The sequence below is a fragment of the Aspergillus oryzae genome, chromosome 2, assembly GCF_000184455.2.
Source record: "Aspergillus oryzae RIB40 DNA, chromosome 2".
In the NCBI taxonomy this organism is placed as follows: domain Eukaryota; kingdom Fungi; phylum Ascomycota; class Eurotiomycetes; order Eurotiales; family Aspergillaceae; genus Aspergillus; species Aspergillus oryzae.
Window position 1 is genome coordinate 2,157,461 of NC_036436.1, and position 18,630 is coordinate 2,176,090.

The window sequence follows — 18,630 nt, forward strand, 5'->3', positions numbered from 1 at the left end:
TTCACATTAGGCAAGTTAGCATACTAGGCCAAGGGGCTAGTTTGTATATAAAAGGAACTATGGCGATGGGGGTATCGGCGTACTCTACACGTCCTAGAAGTAAAATGAGCTAAAAATTTCCACCAAACCATCAGAGTCCTAGCGCAACGAGCGTACCAGCAACCTGTCCGAGATCTCGGTGGAAACCGTCCATGAGAGCGCGGAATTGAAGTCTTCACGGGCACAGCGGGGTTGACACCGGAGCTCGAGGTTGCACCCTTTGGAGCGATTATGGGTAGCCACAGAGAGCATTTTCTCGATGTCTTGCCCCGTTTGTTCGGCCGGACTAAACTTATGACGGTCATCGTGGCGATCTGATCTTCTATCAGTGAGAGTCAACTCCCGACTCATAGAGAAACAGGTGGATACGTCTGGGAAGCCCGCGTTCTATCTATGCAAAGCCCAGGCCAAGGAGAGCATGAAGAAATCGAGATATGGTAACAGTAGAAGGATATGAAGATGAAGCTAGAATACAATGCCAGGTAGACCGAGACCAGAATATGTATGATGGCTACATTTTTTTTTTTACCTTTGATCAGAGGTGGCATGAAGAGGCGAAAAAGAAAACAACAGTCATAGCACGCATTTCGACTGCAAGACAAGCTTAGGCATCGAGAATCAGACAAGGCCCAGAAAGCCCCCTTCATCAGCCAGCCTTGTACTGGTGGCGGTCTTCATGTACCTTACGGTCTCAATTGAGAGGCAAATCGGAAGGTCGTTAGCAACTCCCATTTGGACAGCCCAATGTTTGTTTGCCCCTCTAGAAAAAGAAAGATTGGATAAAAGAGATTAGTTTTGGCATCCTAGTCAGCATCTACATTAGCGCGAGAGAGCGAGCAGGACGAACGGTGCATTCCGAACAGCAGATGCCAACCATGTGGGATGGATGAAGAATCTTGCGGGTCGGATGATGACCTGGTGTCTTTTTTCGACTTCTTCTTTCCCCTCACTCTATTTTGCTTATTTTTTTATTCTCTCTCTCTCTCTCTGTGTGTGTGTGAGTGTGGGTTTCTTTTTTTCTTTTTCTTTTTCTTTTTCTTTTTTTTTTTTTTTTATAAACCCAAGAGGTCAACATCACTTGTGATCAAGACGATGCTTCAAGGGACCAAAAGTCAGCCGGTCATCTGACCCAATGCAGTAAAGAAAGGCGATTCCCAGAGTCAGCATTTCGTCCAGCCTACTAAGACTAAATTAGCATCTGGTAATGGCCCGGCAGTTGGGTAGGTTTTAGTTCGTTAATGACATGACAGTTCGGAACTTTATCAGGTGCCCGAGATCCAGTCAGTCAGTTTCCTCCCAGTGCAGCCACCACGACTTGGGAAGATTAAATTTCTTTATTATTGCACTATGCAACTACTCTAGTTGATGCTTCTCGTTCCTTGAGTCTATTCCCCAATATACTCCCCTAATGCTCTTCCTTTTTCTTCCCTGTAATCTATTCCTTCTGAGCGTGTTGGATGATTTCCTAAAATTTTCTTCCTACTACGTAGTAGGGTCAACTCTGTAGTGGTGGGGTCTAGCCCTAGCTAGTACAAGGGAATAATCCTACTTCATGCTGACCCGCAGGTACTAACGGACTACGCTAATGCTACAGGCACAAAGACATGGATAGCACCGGCCACTCAGAAATAAACCCTGTGAATTGCGGGATCCCCAGGCCCTCAGAGACACGCGCCTGGGCCGGTCTGGATCTTCTTCCCCAAGCGGATATGGTTTTTAATTTGCATAGCCTTCTACTACTACTACTAGTGGGCCTAAATAAAAAAAGAAAACCCACTTCTAAACCAACAGGATCTAATAACTCATTCCCATGTATGATTGGCTGGCAGGCTCAGCCGAACCATTCACTCATGGGTGCATGTTTGTATCATGAAGGATTTGGATTTTGTATATGGGACTTTTTTTTTTAGGGCATCTCATCCTCATCGAACGAAGGCTATCGGTCACTTTAAGTTCCTCTGATAGGCTGACGCTTACTAGTTGAATAATGTCGTAGCCCTTTCGGATGCTTCCGGTAGACCCTAGCTGCTACCCATGCTCGTTGCGACGTGGACAACTCGTGCCTCATTGCATGAGTCTCGCTAGGGCTTGGTCTAGTGCTTGCTGCACCGGCCCGGATCTTTCGCCCTTCCTCCAGGATTTCAGTAACTCGCAGAGTTCCCCATCGATGTCAAGCCCAATATCAAGTTGTCTGCAGAGCATAATGTATGACATTGCGGCCTGCGCACGTTCTCTTCGGATTGCTTCTGCAGTCACATCTATCTGGCGAGACAACATCTCACCTGCCAGGGCCGCCAAAGACTTTTGTACTTTGCGCAGCTTAGGTTCCTCGTCGTGTGATTCTAAAGCCCCTGTTGTTACTCTACTGAAGAACATGCGGAGTTGCTCGTACAGCGTGATCTGCACATTTCTGCCTCCACTATCCAATGTTTCGTGCAGAAGTCGCTTTATGTCTGACATAGAATTATTGGTAGCTGTGTATGTAGTCAGCAAAGCCTATATAACGGCAAAACGAGGGAGAATTGACTTACCTTCAGCTGATGCGGCGCATGTTAGATTGATACATTGCAAGAGACATTTGACACAAGCTACCAAAGTATCCTCTCGGGTTTGTCTATTGGTGGTTAGTCATTGATAGGATAAAGGGATGTCACGGTTGTACTTGTTCTTTTGACCGCTGCCTGAGTCGATGTCCATTGAGTCCTCTCCCTCGTCAAATTCACTGAGCACCCGAGAAACAATATCAACGGCATCTGGCATCAAATTGAGATCTTGGCGCGCTTGAGCAATCCCACCAAAAGCAGTGATAGCATGTGGGCGATATGTTGGGTTAATCCGTTTAGCTTCCCTGATGGCGATGGCCTGAGAGGTTGGTGAGCACTTCAGGCCAAATACTTTTGAAGAAAAAAGGGACGGAAAACACAGAAAGAATTTACCTTCATTGTATCACCAATTCGAGGCTTCTCTAGCCATAGCGTCTTTGCTTGGCTGGTAAATTTCGTAAATGCTTTCACGACAACTTCTTTACCATCCCATGTTTTACCAGCCAATGCTTTCTCCAGAATAGGCCATAGGTACTCGCTAGTGGCAAGATCCAGTTCGGAGTCTAGTGCCATGATGCTATTCGCAAATCCCAATGCTGCAGTATGTTTGACGATCCAGCGAGGAGAATCGAGATTGTCTGAAACAAGGCTGGTGATCTCTTTTATATATAGCGATACCGCACGGTTACCGCCCACATTATCCTGCCATGTCTTCTCAAATGCTTCTTGAACGTGTTCATCAGTATCGTACTTGGAAACAAATATGAAAGGCAAAGCAGTTGCAGCAAATGCCATGAACCGGTCATTGGACAACTTAGACGTAGAGTGTAAAATCTCGGCTGCGATGATTCGCTGGTTTGCGTCTTCTGCCGTTAGATACAGAGACTTCGCATGTTCAATTGTTTTCAACACTCGGTCATCTGAAGCTAGTCGCATGAGGTAGCCTATTGATGTACAATAAGACGCACTGACCGTGTCATTGCGGTCAACGACGTATTTTATAAGAAGCTGGATGAAACGATCCGCATATGGGCGGAACAGGACTGTTCTCATGCTCAGGAGAACTAGTACACGACTGCAGCCCACTTTCGTTGGAAGCCCAACTGCAGAGCGAAGCACGCTTTCCAGATTCCCAGCGAATTCCCTCATGCTAGTTTCGTCGAGCATATCTATCAGATACCGCTCAATAACTTCCATCATTGGAGATGTGCGTATGCTGGACAGCCTCATTTTGTCGATTTCTTGGCCTGTTAACCCATACTTGTCTGCATTAAGATGGACATAGTTGACTGCTTGTGGCTCTAGGGAACTTAGAGAGTTCAAGAATTGTTCCATCACGCGGGGAACAAATGGGCGCAACGGTTGACCAGGGCTTTTCTTTATTATCTGGATTAAAGCTCCGAGAGCAAATCCTTGAACCTCTTGAACATCAGATTCCATACCTTTATCGCTCAATAAAAACGTGATAGTGCCTGCTAGCATAGTGCCTGCTCGTCTTGTCTCGGTATCACTTGTTTCCAGAGTACGGATCACCGCGTTGGTTATTGTCTGGCAAAGCTTCAGAGCAGCCGCTCGAACTGACTCCTTGATATCATCTATAAGCTTGAAGGCCTTTAGAAAGATTTCCTCCATATACTTAAAGTATTTCTCTGGCTGACGCCCTTGAATCAAATCCGCAATAGCAGCACAACTTGCCTGTCGAACGCGCCACTCTCGACCGGCCAGCATGCTTCTCAGCAGATCGTCCATAATTTCATCAAAATGATCGCTGATGATTGCAGCAGGATCCTTGACCAACGCCTGCCATATTGTGTTCATGGACCGCTGCACATTTGGGTTCGGATCAAACCGGTAGCGAAACAATTTTGGGTAGATTTTGGGATTCTTGGCCAGGTAGCCATTGGCGCTGGAATCGGAGAATATAGTGCTAATACCTAGCTTGCTAAATGCTGCACGATTGGTCCAAAGGGCATTATTTGACGCCAAGGACATGAATCGATACACAAGTGTGGGGTCGCCAGCCTCAGAAGCTAGGTTCATAATATCTTTGTAAGTATTGACTGATGACCCGCCTCCAGTTGGTAGAGCACCTGGCTCAAATAGTTCGGTGTCTTCGCTGACTTTGCCCCCCGCAAGATTGGAGCCAGAGGCCGTGAAAGAGTCAACTAAGTCGCGTACTAAGTCATCCTTTAACGTCTGGTCGCCGATATCGTACACAAGGCTTAGACCTTGGGCCCCAGTCTCTTGCACCACTTCATCTCTATCCGCGAGCAGACGCGTGAATGTCCTCTGACATTTACGCAGGCGGTCCTGCATTTGTTGTAGGTGACCACAATTCTTCACCAGACATAGTAACCATATCGAAGACGCTTTCCTCAGAGAAGGCTTTGATGCACCGCAATCAGAAATGATCTTGTCGCACATTTCGGCCAATACCGCATCAGAGAGTTGCCAGGTGGGGAGTTTTTCGTCGACGTCAAATTCCGTGGCCATAGATTTAGAGGTCCATCCCGCTGCAGCACTACTCAAAGCCTCGCCGATAGTAAAATGTGTCTCTGGGCTACGGATTTCATGCAGGTTGTGTAAGCAGTTCAAGAATTTAGTAAACTGCGGGTCTCTGTGGTCGACCTTTGAAAATGACAAGGATAGGAGGCCTATTGCTGTGATCGCTGTTTCACTCTCAGCCTTCGCGTCCGGCTTCAACTTATCAACGATAGTATCCCACTCGTCGTTTGAAAGGACTGTAGTAGACAAAACTCCGGAGAGACTGAGCTGGCCGATGGCCACCTGTGCAGACCGTCGAAGCAAAGAATCGCGTGCATCCCTAATGATATCAAAAATCGTGGCAATGAATAGTTTGACAGTCGTTTCCGGTGCTTTGTATATGACGTTGCGGAATGCCAGTCGGCTTAAGATATACGCGAGCGCAAGGACTGCACCTCGAATTTTAAGCACAACTTCGCCAATGGCAGATTTCCAACTTTCGATAGGGACTGATAGTTCTGAAAGGAGTTCTCTCAATTTGTTTTCTGAAAATGCAGGGTGAGAAGCGAGAATTCCAAGTGCGCGTGCTGCGAGGTTCTGAAGTTCTTGATCATTACTGTAAAGGGAATTTTTCAACGTGATAACCATTGATACCATGGGCTCAACGATGTCGTTCGAAGCTAGAGAGCAAATGCCGATGAAGTTTTCTCCACACTGCCACAGACCTTTTTGGGCCCCGCCACCAAGGCCAGAGAGAGCACTTGTCAAGAATAGCAGCACGGCTTCTTTGTCGGAAGTTTCGATGTAGCGTTTCACAGCGCACCGGGCTTGTTCATCGGATGTAAGAAGCACGTCCAATTTGATATCCCAGTCTTGCTCTATTTCCATGCTTATATTCGAACCCGAGAATGATTCCCAAAGCAGAATGTTGCGAGGAAAAGTAATTGTATAATTGAACGCCTCCTTATAGGGACCTGATAATATTTCTGCTGCAGAAAGACCTGGTACCACAGTGGACGCAGTCGAACCCAGGAGAAAGCGCGCTGTCTCTGGAAAATTCGGAAATTTGAACCATGACGAGCGTGAGTCAGATGTCACCGATGTAAACCATACCTTGTCTTTAGTGGGATTTAGAAGACGATACCAATACGGGTGCAGCCCTTTCTTGCCTTCTTCTACGACTTCCTGATGTCTTTCAGATCCGCATGCGACAGCCATGAAGTCAATCCAACGAGCCACAACATCACTATACGGCAAGAACCTATTGGCGAAACGTACAGCAGCATACTGAGTTCGGCGAACGACCTTGAACCCAGTTACAGGGTCCTCTTCCCCAGGGAGGCTATTCATCTGACGAAGCAAGAAAGGTCGCAAACTTTCTTGGAACTCTTTATCCCAGCTATCCACCGAGGAGTTAAGAATGCTTCCTAATGCTTGTTCGATACTCACAAAGATTTGAGCGCTGGAATCGTCAGAGCTTAGTGATATGAAAAGCCACCTAATGAGTTCGAAGCCCGAGATAGCAGTTTGCTCATCTTGTGATTGAAAATCCACCTTCGGCACCAATATGCCGATGCTCTCGTAAGCAAGACCTCGTAAGCTTAGGTCCGTTGCAGGCAGCCTCTGTCCACTGGACCCTGGACTCGGCCACCCTTGGGAATTGATAAAGTCTCTAAGGCCCGCTATAACCTTTGGCGCGATTTGCTTGAGGTCTGTGGGAGATCCGATGCGAACTACCCACGTGGTAAAAGTGAAGATCTGGGTTCGCAACTTCGAGGCCTGCAATCCTTGTGAAGATCTTGCAACGTCCGAAAGAAGGCCCTCTTCAATCAACCGAAGGACATTAGCTGTCTCCGTTGCAGCCCTGAGTGATTTTCCCAAGTAAACTAGAATCTTAATTTGTAGCGCAGTGCGCGCTGGGCTTGCGCCTTCAGGTTCCACAGAACCAAAGTACAAGGTAAACAGTCGACGTACAACATCTATATTTTCAAGAGCTGGTATGAAGCGCTTCAATATTTCCTCGCCAAGATCAGCTAGGCGGGAATTTGGGTCGGCAGACGCCACCAGAGCAGGGAAAAAGCGCTCCGAGTCTGTGAAGGCTCTGCTACAGAGAAACCTTAGAGCCGTAGCCTTCGTCTCGGTAAGATTCAAACCCCCATGTGAAGATGGGTTCCATGTTTCGGACAGGGAAGCGCCCTTGTTGAGGAATACGTAATCTGCTGGGGACAATCCCGGACAGGTGGAGGCGTTCTTATCCGCAGGGAAGAGAATCAATAATTTTTCAAACCATGACGACAAGAATTCAGTGTCCTTGTCGGATAGACCTAGCCGAGATTTCAGTTGTATGTCTTCGGTGCTGTCCTTCGGCGGAAGCTTTAAGAGAGGTAAGAGCCGCAGGACAAGGTTAAACACAACAGCCGCCTGTTCGTCGGTCGATGTTCCAATTTCGGAAATCCCTTGGAGCAATGGAAGCAGAATCTCGATCCTCGCACTGGCGCCTAAGCGATCAATGCCTTGTTGGATATAGATTAAGTCGAAGTGTCTAATGAGCTTGGATTTCTGCTCCTTAAATTGCTTCAGCAAAGCTGCAACTGGAAGCTTAATGGACGGAGCTTGCACTCTGTTGTTGATATGCTGACACACTGCAATTACTTTGTTGCGGACTGCAAGGCTCTCAGAGCCTAACTTTAGCAGTAAAGGAGCCAGATACTTATTAAGTAAAGCATCGAGTTTCTCATCTGTATCTGCTAACGCGATCCTGAATTCGACGTTGGATATTAAATTCAGCTCGCGAGCCTCAGAACTTGCTGACGCGGCTTGTGCAGCCATAGCAAAAATGAAATTTTTTTTAATGAGAACGACAGACACAAGGTCGTCCCGGCAGTAGAGTTAGGAGATAGGTGGACTTGAGATAGTCTGATGTACTCCGTACTACTAAGTAGTACCCCACACGCCTCACCCAGGCAGAGACGCTCACGTCAGTTACAGTCCTGAGGCCGGCAATAAGCTTCTTCCCCAATTAGGAAATGTTTGTATTGTATTAGTCATCATGTATTGTAATTACCTAGCTAACCGGTCAATGAGACAGCATGACCCTAAGGCCCTACAAGAGTCAAATTCAACTAGGAGCGTTTACTTTGAGACTTATGGGCTGGTATACGTGCATATATATATGACATTGTACATCGCCCCCTAACGCTAATCAAAAACCTGCTCCAGCTCTTCTCCGGTGCTCTGCTGCCTCATCTCTTAGGAACCTTGCTACCTCTCCGCTGGCACCTGCCTGGAAATTATTGGCCTCCTTCTTTGTTGGATTGCCAAAAAGGCACCTCCATAAGTCGTCCTTTTTAACGAGTTCCCCGCCAAATGCTCCTCCAGCCATTAAATTCGACAGAGCTGCATCTCGGATTTCTAAGGAGTTTGCCGAGTCTATAGCCGCCTCAGTAATATTATCTGTTACAGCTCTTCCGTTTTCGACATCTGCACATAATGGCTCCGCTTTTTCCTTCTGCACTATATGAGCTAGACGACGTGACACGGAGAGTTCGTAAATTGATTCTTCGACGGTGTCAGAAACTAGATACATCCAAACGGTGGTTGGTCGGTGCTGACCAATACGGTGTACACGAGCGATAGCCTGGAGCTCGATTGCAGTATTGATAAGCGGCTCGCAAAGGAAAACGTGGGTCGCGTTCACTAGGTTGAGCCCTGATGAATGGGCCCTCGCGTGCAAGAAAAAGCATTCAATCTAGCAGGGATACAGTTGAGTACGACAATTCCCCGAGCTACTTGGGAAGACCGGGGTCATGAAGCTTACCGATGAGTCACTCTTGAACTTTGATATACCGTCTTTGCTGTCAACACTGCTAAAGCCAATCTTAAACCTGTGGAACGCAATGGCTAGAACCTCTAAAAAGTCCTTATATTGCGAGAATATCACAGACTTCCCACCAGGGTCATGGTGGCGCAGCCATAGTATATGACGTGCTAGCGTGTCAATCTTCGTGCCGAATGAACCGTCTAAATCGACGGTTTTAATCTCTCTCAGAGTGCCGGAGCTTATATCAGTATATATCGAGTTCTTTGGTCGACGTTCAGGCTCAACTTTGGCTGGCGGCTTCTCCTCTTGCACAAGAAACTCCTGCGGCTTGTAAGTGATTTGATAGAAGTCATTAGCTTTCAGACGCTTTTTGCATGTCGGGCAAGTTCGATGTTGATGCCACCACATGCGCAAGCAATCTTTGCAATACTTGTGGCCACACACTGTTAGGACACCTTGATGTTGTTAGCTAGTCTTATAACATGTCTACAATCATAGTACCGTGCTCACCAACTTCAAAGCCGGATTGGCAAATGACACATATCTTTGACGAGTCATCTGAGCCTGATTCGTCTCGGAGGTGGATTAGGTAACGATGTTTTGCTCTCAATGCGGAAATCTTTTCGTCTATTATCTCCTCTTGCCTGAGCTTTGCAGAAAAAAGCGCCTCATTCAAGGGTTTACCAGCGCTTTCTTCGTCGTACGGGGCCACTGTATCGGAGATTTGTTGAAGCTGACGATAGTATTCAAGTCGATTGTTCATAGTATCTCGAAACATTTCCACCTCCTTCTCCATGTTTGTTGCAACTTTAGCTTGCTCAGAAGCCATCTGACTCGCATTCTGAAGAACTAAGCTTACAAGTTCGAGTTCAGCGCGGGCGCGAGAGTTCCCCCCGCTTGCCTGCCACTCAAGAGAGGTCGCAAGACTTCGAAGCTCACCAATGATGCCGCGAAGTGAGCCCAGCTGTGGGTCGGGCTTGATTCTACTACGAGTGTTCATCATCTGTAGAAAGAGAGCGGGTGAAGGTCCTTCTCCTTTCTGTGCTTGGACAATTCCGCTCTTGACTTCATGGGCAATGAGAACATTTTTCTGTCCAGTCAAAGCATCGTGGCGATCAGCGAACATTGCACGCAAGGCCTCCATGTAAACATACACCTCATCTTGATGCTTTGTAGACTTTTCATATTCGTCGCCCTCCAGCTCTGATTCATCCTCTTGGTCAATGAGTGACTCGGAAAGAAACTTGATCATGGTCTGACGCCATTCATCGTACTGGGCAGCATGTTTGTTCATACTATCACAGAAATTTTCAAGTTTATCGAGTATGCGGTGGGATTCAAGCCCTTTGCTCCATAGCTGAGGTTTCATTTTGGGGATATTAACAAACTGATTCTTTTGTGCTCTTTCTCTGATTATTTTCATGAAGTGGCCAACCTTTCGCGAGATCTCAGCCAACATCTCCTTTCGAATCAGCTTTGCAGACTCGTACGCCTCAACTTCGCGTTTTTCGAGTGCTCTAGACTCTTCGGAATCGGGCCTAGTGAGCTTGGGGTCTGTTTTCATTTGGAAATAGGCATTCCCGGTAAAGAAAACACATATATGTTGAACTTCAAGAGCAGCACGCAGCCTCTGACGCGCTCCTCCTCGAGTGTTCTTAGCTGCTTCTTCTGTTTCATCCTCGCTTGCTGTGTCAGCAGATGTTACATCTCGATCCACGTTGACGGCATCCATCCGACGTTCCATACGCTCTGGGTGCAACCGATCCCGACACTCCTTGACAATTGCATTAGCCCGCTCTAATGACTTTGACCAGAGGCCGAGTGCTTGTTGCCGGTGTTTCGCATTTTCCAGCAACTGCCCCCGGCGCAATTGTGAAAGAAGTAAAGAGCGCTCCTCTGCGTGTATAAGTGCGTCATTCTGATCGATCATGACCTCAAGAACTTCAGCCACGGAGCGCAGCGGTCCAGTACCGGTACCTAGCCCACGAAGAGGCTTTCCAGCAGGATGGAGACAAGTTCGGCGAAGTTTGGTTAACCAACTTCGCATTCTTTCGATTATCGATAGGTCATCAGGATCCCAATCACCATTCAAGGGAGCGCCAGATAGATTGAGACCACATGCTCCACACATTTCTTCAAACAACTGTCCGTAGCGTTGTTCCTCAACTGCCGTAAAAGGGACCGTGATGACGATTCTCTTCTGAGGAGGTATGTGGAGTTCATTGCGAACATGAACCTTACTATGTCGGAGGGCAATCATACTAACAATGTTCGCTAATTCAGTCCTGAAGCTCCCGCATAACCTATGCCAGATAACACCACAAAATGGTTCGTAACGGAGGAATAGTAAAAGACCGAGGAGGTCAGATATATCTTTTCGGAGCGGCGTCCCTGTCACAGCCCAAGCATTTTGACGAGGAATCAAACGGGCAACCCTTGCTGCATTGCTGACTCCACTTTCAATCATCTGAGCTTCATCGATACAGACCCGCCACCAAGAAATCCGAACCAACGGTGTTCTCCTTGGTTCAAATCTCTTCTTATGCCGCAGATTCCTCTGTGGTACATCGCCAGAATAGTGAACTTCACGCGCAAGAATATTATAAGTAGTAAGTACGACATCTTGGTCTGCGAGCAATTCGATTAGTTCTTCATCCGACAATGACTGGTGACGCTGGATACCAGTGTAGTGGAAGACGCTGAGTCCAGGTGCATGCAGTTTGATTTCCTGTTCCCACTGTTCAAGAATTGCGGGTGGTGTTATTATTAGGGTTGCACCTGATGGCCTCAAGCCATCATGACGATGGTCTGGGAAGGTTTCTTCAGGGGCTAGGTGTCGGCGATTCAGACAGATTAAACTTATGATTTCAACGGTTTTCCCAAGTCCCATTTCTTCGGCGAGGATTCCACCTCGGAGATGGTTGCCCCCGTCAAACCAGTTCGCAAGGTCAGTGGCGACAATCATGAACAGTTGGCTGGCAAAACAAACTCGTCCATCTGCATCAATGAATTCCCGAAATGAAGCGGGCAGGCCCCCTTTCAACGTATCTCTGACAGGAACCACTTGCCCGTCAGCCTGAAGCTCCACGCCTTCCCTTTGCAATAGCCACCTGACGGCCCTCCTTTGGAATGGGAACATCTGACATTCGATCAAACTGCATTTAACCTCTGCTGATGATTCAGGTGTGTCTGGAGGAACGTATACGTGATCATAAAAGTCGCGGGGGGACCACGAAAGCTGTCTCTGACTGTGTCGTTCCTGCTGTGAAGCAAGATCCTCTTGCTCCTGAAAGACATATCTAGAAAATACTTTTCGTGCTCCCTCCACCAGTTGATTATTACCGAGAATATCCAGAGAATCCTTCCACAAAATAATTGTTTCAAGACAGAAGGAGCTCTTTCTTTCGGGAACAGTATATAAAGTGGACTGATAGCACACGATGGGAATCTTTCTGGGAAGGCGATCAGCACAAACAAGGCTACTGGCGAACTCCAGGTCCTTGCTGAATTTTATAAACGGTGGGTCATGTGATTGATATTCAAAGACAGTTTCTCGGTCTACCGTCGTTGCTAGCTCTAGCTTGAACCAGTCAAGTGTAGTCGTGCCGACGCAAACATTTTCTGCAGCAAAAATATGGACGGGTAACTGGGAGAAATTATCAAAAGATCTACCTGGGTCATCCTGGATCGGGCTTGCGGACGCAAAATCCTAATCAAGGTCAGTGAATCATCCGAGCTAAGCCCTTCACGCATTAGCTTGGTGGCATACCAAGTACAAGTGAAAGCGCGCCAAGGGAATGGAACCTCGAGGTACTCTAGTATCCGAAAGACCATTAAGCTCTCTGAGGCTCTGAATACCCGAGGTCAACTTGCGACGCTTGTTTGGGGGGGCATCACTGTCGAGGTCTTCCGGGGACCTCCGCGCAAGAGCAGTTATCAAGATATCTGGCACTGCGCCTGGAGGTGTTGGTGAACAATTAGACATTATTTCCTACAAAAGGCTAAGACGACAGATGATATTACCTGGACAATAAACTCTATCCTCCGACACAGCCATACTTCACCCTTTCGTAACGCTACCTGATCCTCCCACCACAAGGTAGTCGTGGCGGAATCCCATCTGGAGTTCATCCTATCGAGAAATATCACGTGCTGATACTGTACATACTACTACCTAGTATTGTATCCCTACGGGTCGAACGAGCTCCGATTGGCCACAGGATCAGTCCAAGCAGGAGGGTATCCACCTTTGACCCTTGGATCAAGCCTCAAGGTGTTAAGGTGTTCATACTGTATTGTAGTAAACATATTCCAGAGTGGCGAATGGGGATAACAAGGCCGTCTCTGTAAGATGGAACTTAAAGCTTATTCGATTGCTACACCTGACTGCATGGATCAAACAGACATTGTGATACGAGAATGTTCTTAGTCAGCCCAGTCATCTACCTTCAATTTTCCCATGCATGATCGCGACAAGTATTCTAGCGAGATCATACAAGGAAACCAATTTTTAGACCGGATTGACGGATTCGATCTCCTAGGTACTCTAATGAAATGACTCGAGAAAACTACAGTGGTTGGCAACTAAAGTACCTAGCACTTGAAGCTTTCAACTTGACCTAGAGACGAGTGTAACATAAACAGATGTTCCGGAATGCAGCATAAATCTATTACTTCAAGAAAGAGCTATGGTCGCTATAGTCATTTGACTTTGATGGCTGGTCATCTCTATCATCTGTATCGGATACAACGCTCCCGTTCACTGCTCGAACTGACCTTTTGTAGTGACCGAGGATACTGTTGCTCTCAAATACATCAGTTGTATCACCAAAAGATATTGAGCTGTTATCCGTGGGTTGATAGAATGCTTCGCCCCATTGTTGAGTGTGCAAGCGTGATGGTCCCGAAGTGAGAGTATAAGTAGAAATACCGGTTGCCCCTGTTGTTTTGATGTCGAGACCCCTACTCATCCAAGCGTGGATAGATTGCCCCGCATCGGTAGGGCGATACGTCTGATTCACAGACAAGGGATATTCGAATTGGACCTCATTTGATGTTTGGTTAGCTCCAAAGGCTATGATAGTAGACCTTCCAGATGTGTGTTGATTGGTCGATTGGCTCATGCCTTGCTGGCTAAACAGACCAAAATTGGAATACGTGAGGTTTTGACTCCATTGAAATGCGGATGATTTTATAGAAAGGGTCCTTTCACCAACAACGGAGTACGCCAGAGAGTCATTCCCTCCAGTCTGATTCTGGACAAGGCTCCGCGTGGCTTTGAATTGCGGAGTAGGTGCATCAACGTAGGGCTTCTCCGTTCCGAGGCTTGTACTATCCAAGGCAGAATCACTCAGATACAGGAAGATATTTCCCGTCACAGCCCAGTATGAACCGACGCTGTCGGAGAGCGTAACGGTCCCGTTTTGTGCAACACTCAAGCCGACAATCTTAATCTCAAAAGAATGAGGCTGTCCGTCTTTGAGAATGGGGAGGAAGGGCGAGATATCGATTTCAGGTTGTCGCAGATCAAAGGCGTCTATCCCAACAATCGGGCGCCAGAAACCTGGTGCAACCCCTCCGGTGAAAATTACAGGGAATGGCCATATAATACCAGCAAGGATATCATCGACATAGAGTTGGACTTCGCGAAATGGGGAGTAACCATAAAGCTCGCCCATTGTGGTATTGAAAGCTTCCGTATCGTACGAGAAGACATTGGACCACCAGAACTCCTCAGTAGACTGACCACATGCGGAAATGGACACAACTGCACGCGAAGTATTAGGAGGTATCTGGTACAGTGTCTTTGTATTATCTCCAGGAACAGTAAAGACACTCGACAAGTTGGAGGCTGACTTCCTAGCGGATATTGGGAGAATTACATCTGCGGTTCTGGCATGACCCTCGCAGGAGAAGTATGCAGTCAGGGTCACACTGAAAGGGCCGGTATATATATCATTTATGATATTTCCAAGGTCGAAAATTAGTTTTTGCTGTATCTGCCATAGTGCGTTATACTGCGACATATCTTTTATATAGGCCCAGACAATTCCGTCGGCCGTAGGTTCCGCTGTCGAGGTTCGGAATACCTCTGTATCACCAAGAAAAAGAATTGCTAACCGATCAAATTGGCGACCTTGGGAGGTAACCGTAAGGTTAATCTTAACCGTGTCGAATTCACATTCAGGGGGGCTGTAGTATCCTATTAAAAAAAATCAATATATTGTAAAACTGACTGCGCTTGATGCTCTATATACCTATAAAGGGGTGTCCATAGCTCGAGGCAAACACATGCTCCATCAGCAGCACATTTTGGTTACAATGTGTGCCGTCAACTCCACCGTATTGGACAGGCTGATAAATTTGAAATACTTCTAATGTGCCCTCGGAAGGAGCAACTAAAAGAAAGCAAAGCCATAAGACTGTGCGAAGCAACATAGTTCCGACGTAACTGCCTCTAAATCGTGTTGAAGCAGGTCTGGATAACAATCTTTTGCGTTCAGCGTAGTTTCAAGAAGACACAATGAATCTTTTCAACTGAAAATTCAGACTTGCAATTGAGGAGCCCCCTTAGAGGTTATCTTGCTGTTAACTGCCAAGTTAGGCACATATAATGGCGTCGTCGAGCATTATAAGCTATCAGAGTACTGTATTCAAGATTAAAACCGCTTGTAGCCAGGGTTAGTGAGATAACAGGATATCGATCATGGAATGAGGGGGCATGTCACAATATAAAAAGCGACCAGTTAGATACTCGTAGTACGGCTCCATTTTGCATAAATACATTAGCGTAGAATCAAGCCGTAGTGCCCATTAGCTGCAGCCAGATATAATCTCAACAACGGGTATTATGTCGAAGAGTCCTCGGCTGAGGGCTGAAATGGCGGGTCTGCACGAATCTCAATGCTTGTTCCGTGTCCCCTATAGCTGGAGGAACTTTTCTGCTAGTTGTCAAGCAAGTCGTCGGTCTACAAGTATGGTTCCCCTGCTATGGACACAATCCATATTCCGTACATATGGCTGATTGGAAAATCTGACCCATTGAAGAGATGTGCCGGACGATCATCGGAGTCCGATAAGCCACCCCAATCTAGTCCAATAGTACCGCGGTCCGTGCAATTTGACCTTTTGCATATCTTCTGTGGTCTGCTGCAGGGGAGATACCGGAAGATTTGACGATGTCCGTAATTGTGACACGACTTACACGTCAAACCAACTTGCTTGTTCAAATACATCCTTTCTAGAGGATAATAAAGCTGATGTTGGTCTCATTACTAGATTGAACCACGAACTGTTTATAGCAGCATCTCCATGAAAATCTAAAGCAAACGACACTCTCGATACATCTGTCATAAAGATCTGGAGCGTATCTAGTATGCTTAGCTGAGTCAGCTCCCAAAGCTGTACGTAGTCGCACTCTTCGACGCTTTCGCCGATTATATAAATATCAAGACGCACCGTTGAACTAGCCGTTGCGTGGATCAGATGGCTCTTCCGTTTCCCCGTTTTGTGCTCGACCACGCTACTCCCACTGCTGAGTAACATATTCTTGATGGAAGGATCCATCCCTAGTTCTTCGCTGCTATAGAACGAGGGGCTCCATGTCAAATTAACAATACAATGAGCCCGGGCTGTCGCTCATCGAAACAAAGGGAATGGAGCGAAGGACATGCCTTCTCTGGTCCTATAGTCCTGCGTATAGGCTAGCAGCAGAGGGCAAGGTAGTTCTAATTTACATTATGTGGAGCTCCTGAGTCCTCACCCAGCCAGAAAAGAACATCAATAAATTCGTTTCCCCCCTTCTTCTCCATCCTAATCTCAAACAAGCCTTCAACTCACATGAAAAGACGCCAGGCACCAAGAATCAAAGCGGCGGTACCGGTGCATACACCCCTGAAAAAAAAAAAAAACATGTATTAGTACAACACAGGGCAAGTTCCAAGGATTCAAGGTGACATACATCAGCCACTGTAGCGTAGAGAACTTCACGGCTTCTACGCGTTCTCGCAAACCCGCCACCTCCTGCTCTATTCGCGTTTCCGTCTCCTTTATTCGCATTTCTTGGCTATTTGCTTCTTCTCGAATACGACCCTTTTCAAGGTTTAGGTCCAGACGAACGGATGCTTGCGTGCGCCCAATCTCATCCCGAAGTCGTGAATTGAGCTTAGCTAGATCTGCAGCAATCTTCTCATGTGACGAACGTGTTAGTTGCGCTTCGGTTGAATCCGCGTTGAGTAGTTCTGAGCGAAGTTTGGCGAAATCGACTTTCTGAGTATACGTCGATCTTTCGGTGTCTGTTGCGAAAATCATTAGCTTCAGAACCTAGGAGGTGCTATGCGGAATGTGCAAATGCCTTGATGCTATTTGACAAGCTTCCGCCGAAGGATTGAGGAGCCACTCACCTTCTCTGAGGACCATTGTCCGGGTTAAATTCTGAATAGACTCTTGGATAACATCATTTAGGACTCGCATCATCGCGACAGCCTGTTCCTCACTGAAACCTTCCTCTTTCAACCGCTGAACGAACTTTAACGTATCGAAATGGTGGTCCCTTTGTTGGGTGGCGGAGGCATGGAAAGCGCGCCGAGCTGGTTTAAATGCAGCGACGTAAACACCATTATATCGGATAGGATTACCTGTGGGTGCTGCCGGTCGACTGGTTGGACGACTCGTTGATTCTGGTAATCGTCTAGATATTGAGGATAAGGTCGGCTCTCGGACTGTTGCGGAAACAAATGTAGAAGAGTGAGGAGAAAAGGTCAAAGTATGTAGTTGTCGCCCGGCAGAGTTCCAGCTATGTATGCGTAGCGTTCTCTGTTGTTGCCTTGCTGATAAAATGTTGCTCTGGGGAGGAGGAACAGTAGTCCGAGCAGAGGAGCCGTTCCATGTCAAGCGAGGGAGTATAGACCGTGGCACTTCGGTAACGGACTTTTGTGGTGCCATTTCCTTGCGCGGTAGAATAGCAGTGTTTTATGCGAGTCAGGCGCAATCAGTTTGTCGGAAGGGCTTCCAAAAATGAATGTGTTTGATCAGCTTCATAAAGTCAAATGACGATGAGGTTCCTGCGATCCGGATGACTAACTTAGGGGCTCTCGTACTCTCATTCGATGATCCGAGACGGAAGGCATTAGTAGCGAATTCAACTCCGCTGAGTCCCGTCATTGGTCTCGACTTCCCCGAGTCGGAAAACTGGGACTTTCCCGACTCCGGAGAAGACTAGTCAACTCCGTAGTACGGAGTATGTACTGGCATTACTGAAAAATAAACAAAAAAAATAAAAAAATAAAAATAAAAACTGGAATCAAATTCGGTATTGCGTCATATCACGACCAACCATAACCTACATTATGACTCGCTGAAAAGTACTCGATTTAAGGACACAAAAATTATATGTAAAGTAGGAACGATGGAAGTAAGATGTAGTAGGTGGTATTAAAAAGGCTCTAGGCCTTCTCTACTACCTTTATAGGCGGGTGTTCTTGTTATTCAACTATCATCTACGTACTCCGTATTCAGCTAAGTAACCACATTTACTGGCATCGTTTGATAAAAGCAACGTGGCCTTTTAATAACTTCGGCTTAGAAAGTTAAGATAAAGACTCGCTACTCAAGGCCATGAAAAATGATTTAGCCTGTCATAGACATCTCTACAGGAATGGAAGCCGTCTAGTCATGATGCTTGTTTAATTCAGTGAAAGATATAGGAGGATTCTACTGAATTGATCAGAGCTGGACATTTAGGAG

The 18,630-nt window shown here is 46.8% G+C and overlaps 4 protein-coding genes across 4 annotated transcripts; all 4 read right to left on the minus strand.

The window, feature by feature from the left end:
- Window positions 1–2,103: 2,103 nt before the first annotated feature.
- AO090003000026 (ECM29 family proteasome component) lies at window positions 2,104–7,895 on the minus strand (the record flags this gene model as incomplete). Its single annotated transcript, XM_001819215.1, has 4 exons — window positions 2,104–2,513; window positions 2,571–2,653; window positions 2,702–2,901; window positions 2,976–7,895. 4 exons carry the CDS (start codon window positions 7,893–7,895, stop codon window positions 2,104–2,106), a joined length of 5,613 nt encoding a protein of 1,870 aa, XP_001819267.1.
- Window positions 7,896–8,268: 373 nt separating this feature from the next.
- On the minus strand, window positions 8,269–12,871 carry AO090003000027 (putative SNF2 family helicase/ATPase; the record flags this gene model as incomplete). Its single annotated transcript, XM_023234702.1, has 6 exons — window positions 8,269–8,814; window positions 8,884–9,341; window positions 9,388–12,313; window positions 12,362–12,507; window positions 12,559–12,595; window positions 12,656–12,871. 6 exons carry the CDS (start codon window positions 12,869–12,871, stop codon window positions 8,269–8,271), a joined length of 4,329 nt encoding a protein of 1,442 aa, XP_023089799.1.
- Window positions 12,872–13,556: 685 nt separating this feature from the next.
- AO090003000028 (uncharacterized protein) lies at window positions 13,557–15,324 on the minus strand (the record flags this gene model as incomplete). The annotated part of the gene is made up of 2 exons (XM_001819217.1): window positions 13,557–15,088; window positions 15,144–15,324. 2 exons carry the CDS (start codon window positions 15,322–15,324, stop codon window positions 13,557–13,559), a joined length of 1,713 nt encoding a protein of 570 aa, XP_001819269.1.
- A 1,397-nt stretch (window positions 15,325–16,721) lies between these two features.
- Window positions 16,722–17,304, minus strand: AO090003000029 (CCDC90 family protein; the record flags this gene model as incomplete). The annotated part of the gene is made up of 3 exons (XM_001819218.3): window positions 16,722–16,779; window positions 16,847–17,180; window positions 17,289–17,304. 3 exons carry the CDS (start codon window positions 17,302–17,304, stop codon window positions 16,722–16,724), a joined length of 408 nt encoding a protein of 135 aa, XP_001819270.3.
- Window positions 17,305–18,630: the final 1,326 nt, after the last annotated feature.